At 50.9% G+C, this 6,000-nt stretch overlaps 1 protein-coding gene across 1 annotated transcript in view; it reads left to right on the forward strand.

Annotated features, from left to right (window-relative positions):
* The window catches only part of ZCCHC4 (zinc finger CCHC-type containing 4), a 34,996-nt gene extending 29,422 nt beyond the window's left edge, over window positions 1-5,574 (forward strand). The window contains exons 12-13 of the mRNA XM_018573263.1: window positions 3,515-3,662; window positions 5,502-5,574. Of these exons, the coding sequence (XP_018428765.1) occupies window positions 3,515-3,662; window positions 5,502-5,574 (221 nt within the window). The remainder of the gene's footprint in view (window positions 1-3,514; window positions 3,663-5,501) is intronic.
* The last annotated feature ends 426 nt before the right edge of the window (window positions 5,575-6,000 follow it).

The following is a 6,000-nucleotide window of genomic DNA, read 5'->3' on the forward strand; positions in this document are numbered from 1 at the left end:
AGACCTGCCCCCATCCCGGGATTCCAGGGTGGGGGGACGTCTTCGGCTCTTTGCGGGCCGCTGGCTGTCCCGCGTCTCCGACACCTGGGTGCGGGAATTGGTGTCCTCGGGCTACAAGATCGAGTTTCTGTCGCGTCCCGAGGACAGGTTTTTCCCTTCCAACATCCGTCTCCCTCCACAGCGCCTGGCGGACCTTCATGGCGCGGTGGCGGGTCTTTTGTCCCAAGGGGTGGTGATTCCGGTTCCCTCCTCTGAGAGGTTCAGAGGATTTTACTCAAACCTGTTTACGGTGCCAAAGAAGGATGGGGTTCGTCCCATCCTGGACCTGAAGCGGTTGAACGTCTTTGTGCGCGTTCGCCGGTTCCGGATGGAATCGATCCGCTCTGTGGTGGCGTGTCTTCACCAGGGGGATTTCATGGCCTCCCTCGACATCAAGGATGCCTACCTTCACGTTCCTGTTTGTACCTTCCACCAACGCTATCTTCGCTTTGCGGTAGGGGACGACCATTACCAGTTTGTCGCTCTGCCCTTCGGTTTGGCGTCGGCACCTCGGGTGTTCACCAAGGTGTTGGCCCCGATCTTGGCCCTGTTGCGTTGTCGGGGGATCTCGGTGGTGGGGTACCTGGACGACCTTCTGCTGAAGGCGGAGTCGCATTCCTCTCTGGTGACGGATCTGACGATCGCCGTCCGGTCGTTGGAGGAGTTCGGCTGGCTCCTGAACTTCCAGAAGTCCTGCCTGATACCGACCACTCGGTTGGAGTATCTGGGGTTGATTCTGGACTCCACCTCGGCGCGGGTTTTTCTACCCCCCGAGAAGCTTCTGAAGATTCGCTCGCATGTGGCGCTACTACAGACACGTCGATGGTCAACGATCCGGTCTTGCATGCAGGTCCTGGGCCTCATGGTGGCTTCCTTCGAAGCGGTGCCTTACGCTCAGCATCACACGCGGGTTCTGCAGAGGTCCATATTGTCGCTGTGGGACAAGTCCCCTTTGTCGCTGGACCGGGCGGTTCGGTTGTCTCGGGAGGCGAGGGCCTCCCTGGTCTGGTGGCTTCGGTCTCCGTCCCTGGTGTTGGGCAAGTCCTTCCTTCCCATTCACTGGACGGTGGTCACCACGGATGCCAGCCTGTTGGGCTGGGGGGGAGTCCTGGACGTTTGGACGGCTCAGGGCCGTTGGTCGTCGGAGGAGTCTCGGCTTTCGATCAACGTGCTGGAACTTCGGGCGATCCGTCTCTCTCTTCTTCATTGGACGGACCGTCTTCAGGGACGGCCGGTCCGGGTTCAGTCGGACAACGCCACGGCCGTGGCGTACGTCAACCATCAGGGCGGCACAAGAAGTGTGGCCGCGGCTCGGGAAGTGGAAAGCATTCTATCTTGGGCGGAGGTGCATGTCCCGGCTCTCTCCGCCGTGTACATTCCGGGCGTGGACAATTGGCAGGCCGACTATCTCAGTCGCCAGTCGGTGGACCCGGGGGAATGGATGCTACATCCGGAGGTGTTTCACCAGCTCTGTCTTCGCTGGGGGTTCCCGGACGTGGATCTCCTGGCGTCTCGCCTCAATCGGCGGGTCGATCGGTTCGTGGCCAGGACCCAGGATCCTTGGGCGGATGCGGTGGACGCCCTGGTGGCGCCGTGGGATTGCTACGGTCTGATTTACGCTTTCCCTCCACTATATCTGTTGCCGCGTCTTCTTCGCAGGGTCATGGTGGAAGGCGTCCCGGTCATCCTCGTGGCTCCGGATTGGCCGAGGAGGGCGTGGTACGCAGATGTGGTTCGGTTAGTGGCGGACGTCCCCTGGCGCCTGCCGCTCCGTCCAGATCTTCTGTCTCAGGGTCCGGTGTTCCATCCGTCTTTACCGTCGTTGGCTTTGACGGCGTGGCTGTTGAGAGCCAGGTGTTGAGGGATCGTGGTCTCTCGGATGCGGTTATTTCTACGATGTTGCGAGCTCGCAAACCTGTGTCACGACGGATTTACCATCGAACATGGAAGGCTTATTTTGCCTGGTGTGAGTCGGTGGGATTTCCGCCTCGTTTGTTTTCCGTTGCCAGGATCCTCGCCTTTTTACAGCGAGGTGTGGATCAGGGTTTGGCCTTGAGTACGATCAAGGGCCAGATTTCGGCTTTGACTGTCCTTTTTCAGCGGCCGATAGCTTCCAACGCCTTCGTTCGCACTTTTGTGCAGGGGGTCACACGTATCGTTCCCCCTGTTCGCTCCCCGTTGCCGCCGTGGGATTTGAATCTGGTGCTCTCAGTGTTGCAGGAATCTCCCTTTGAGCCTCTGCGGGACATTCCGATTCTGACTCTCTCTCAAAAAGTGGCCTTTTTGGTGGCGGTCACCTCGATCCGCAGGGTTTCGGAATTGGCGGCTCTCTCTTGCTCGTCCCCGTTGCTGGTCCTGCATCGGGACAAGGTTGTTCTGCGGCCTCGGCCGTCTTTCTTGCCAAAGGTAGTTTCGGCTTTCCATCTCAATGAGGACATTGTCCTACCTTCCTTGTGTCCGAAGCCTGTCCACAGGAAGGAGAGGGCACTGCACTGTCTGGACGTGGTCCGCGCCATCCGGGTTTACCTGAGTGCTACGGCTGCGTTTCGGGAATCGGATTCCCTGTTTGTCGTTGCAGATGGCCCCCGGAAGGGCAGGGCTGCCTCGTCGGCTACCATCTCTCGATGGATTCGCGACACAGTATCTCAGGCGTATGCTATTAAGGGGCGTGAGCCTCCTTTTTCTGTTACGGCCCATTCTACAAGGGCTGTTGGGGCATCTTGGGCTTTCCGTCATGGTGCCTCCGTTTCTCAGGTTTGTAAGGCCGCAACTTGGTCTTCTGTTCACACCTTTGCCAAGTTTTATAAGGTGGATGTTTTGGCATCTGCGGATGCTGGTTTGGGGCGCAAAGTGTTGCAGGCGGCCGTTTGAGGGAATTTTTTTGTTTAGTTGGGTTTGTTGTTTCTGTTGGCCCACCCCTCTTTTTTGGTACTGCTCTGTGACGTCCCTACAGTACATGATCTCCGATCTGTTCCCTGTGTCCTTCAATGAACGGGAGAGAAAATAGGATTTTGGTACTCACCGTAAAATCCTTTTCTCTCCGTTCATTGAAGGACACAGGGCCCGCCCCTCTATGTGGGTGTGTACTCCTTTACTGCTTGTTACTAAACTGGAGACTTCTCAGTAGGTGGGGGGTTTGGCCACCGGCAGGGGCCGCCCCTAGGCTGTAATTGGTCTTTAGTTTTTTTGTGCCTAGCGTCCTTCTCCTGCAGGTGGCGATATTACCCTACAGTACATGATCTCCGATCTGTTCCCTGTGTCCTTCAATGAACGGAGAGAAAAGGATTTTACGGTGAGTACCAAAATCCTATTTTTGATTTCCTCTTTAAACTCACTTCAACGTGCACATTTGATTGAGGGGTATGGTTTCTGTTTTGTCCTGTTACAGTTTTGTTGAATGTAATGCACAAGCGGTATATAGAGAATAGTATATCTTGGAAGGCCTTTTAACCTAAAATTGAATTATGTTTTTTAGCTTGGACTCACTGCTCTTCCTGTGACCGGTGCTCTTTACAAGACCATCCTTGTGGCAGTGATATGGGTGGCTGTTTTCTGTGTGGAGGAAGTGACCACAAATGGAGGGTCTGTCCTAATCGACACACCTCGGGAGGATCCAACAAAAAGTCAGTCTTGGTCATAGTACACTTCATCTTGGGGTCAATTCTCTAATCTGTATAAAATATCGTGTCTGGATTCATTATTTTATCACTCAATTTTGTACTAAAAACAGCACATTTACTAAGAAACTGTAGCCAATCATATATACTGTATATTCCATAGCTGTAATACATCTTTATATACACTATATTGCCCAAGGTATTGGGACGCCTGCCTTTACACGCACATGAACTTTAATGGCATCCCAGTCTTAGTCCGTAGGGTTCAATATTGAGTTGGCCCACCCTTTGCAGCTATGACTGCTTCAACTCCTCTGGGAAGGCGTCCACAACGTTTAGAAGTGTGTCTATGGGAATGTTTGACCATTCTTCCAGAAGCGCATTTGTGACGTCAGGTACTGATGTTTGACTGAGAAGGCCGGGCTCGCAGTCTCCTTTCTTATTCATCTCAAAGGTATTCTACCGGGTTGAGGTCAGGACTCTGTACAGGCCAGTCAAGTTCCTCCACCCCAAACTCGCTCATCCATGTCTTTATGGACCTTGCTTTGTGCATTGATGCGCAGTCATGTTGGAACAGGAAGGGGCCATCCACAAACTGTTCCCACAAAGTTGGGAGCATGATATTGTCCAAAATGTCCTGGTATGCTGATGCCTTAGAGTTCCCTTCACTGTCACTAAGGGGCCAAGCCCAACCCCTGACAAATACAACCCCTCACCATAATATCCTTACACTTGGCACAATGCAGTCAGGCAAGTACCGTTCTCCTGGGAACCGCCAAACCCAGACACGTCCATCGGATTGCCAACAAACAAGCGTGATTCGTCACTCCAGAGAACACGTCTCCACTTCTCTAGAGTCCAGTGGCGTTGTGCTTTACACCACTTCATCCGACGTGTTGCCTTGCACTTGGTGATGTAAGGCTTGGATGCAGCTGCTCGGCCATGGAAACCCACTCCATGAAGCCCTCTACACACTGTTGTGCCAATCTGAAGGCCACACAAAGTTTGGAGGTCTGCAGCTATTGACTCTGCAGACAGTTGGTGACTTCTGCGCACTGTGCGCTTCAGCATGGACTGACCCCGCTCTGTCATTTTACATGGCCTACCACTTCATGGCTGAGTTGCTGTTGTTCCCAGTTGCTTCCACTTTGTTATAATACCAGTAACAGTTGACCGTGGAATATTTAGTAGCAAGGAAATTTCACAGATGGACTTATTGCACAGGTGACAACCTATCACGGTACAACGCTTGAATTCACTGAGCTCCTAAATGTGGCCATACACTTTACAACCATCGCAAGACTTTAGTCTTGCACTGGTTGTAAAGTAATTTTAAAAAGTACGATCTGCCTATCTTGAACAGGCAGATCGTACTTGCGATCATCGCATGATTCACCTATTTAAGGATTTGTAATCCTGTACAGCCAGCCTTGTGACATTCACTGTACAGTTAGACAGGTGACAGACGTAGCCGAATGATCTTCCTGACTAGCAGGGATGTGTTGAAAGGTTTCTGAGGTGATATCAGAAGAAGCACCTGTATGGAAAGGGCATAACTGAGTACTGATTCTTCACAACGTCATTTACTTTTTGTCAGAAATGTGCAACTACTTGAATGTCCATAGCCTGGCCACAGGTTCACTATAAGGAGAAATAAACCCTGCAAAATCCATAATGTAATATGTGTGCCGTAAAGACAGCCGATTCCCACTAAAACTTTCTAGTGAATTGAAACTTTTTAGTTTTTGATCGTAAAACTTTGCAAATAACACTCTAATTAAAATAACACATACATCATACTTCAGCGATTTATGAAAGCATTGTTTGCAAATTTTGTTTCTACAGAGAGAAAAAGAAGAGGAACCAGAATTCCAAGTTGAATGTAAAGAAAAGTGTCCGCTCCAAAAGGAAAAAATAGAAGGAAGAAGAAACATGTGAGCAGATGATGTGATGAGCAGTAATCTGGATGTTGCTGATTTCTCATTGGACACTGAGAACTGCCCGGTGTGATAATGAAACCAGTTTTCCATAGATTTTAGGGTTTTCCTTAACAATCTGTTCTCCAAAGTTTCTCGTTAAAAACCATTAGGTGTTTGTTGGCTCAAAGGCAATATTGTTTTTTGTAATATTACAATAGCTAAGTGATTAACATTGTAGCCTGAGAACGCTGGAGATCTGTATTTGTACTTCCGTGGGACACTTCCTACTAGGAATGTGAATGTTGCCTTGTTTCCATGAGATTTCTGTGCTCTGGTTTCCGCCTACAATTTAGAAGCATACTGGTAGTTTGACTGGCCTGATACTATACTAACCATGATTTCATTTTTGTTTGAAAAGGAGTTTG

This window comes from Nanorana parkeri, unplaced genomic scaffold (assembly GCF_000935625.1).
Source record: "Nanorana parkeri isolate BGI_ZX_2015 unplaced genomic scaffold, ASM93562v1 scaffold2305, whole genome shotgun sequence".
Classification (NCBI taxonomy): domain Eukaryota; kingdom Metazoa; phylum Chordata; class Amphibia; order Anura; family Dicroglossidae; genus Nanorana; species Nanorana parkeri.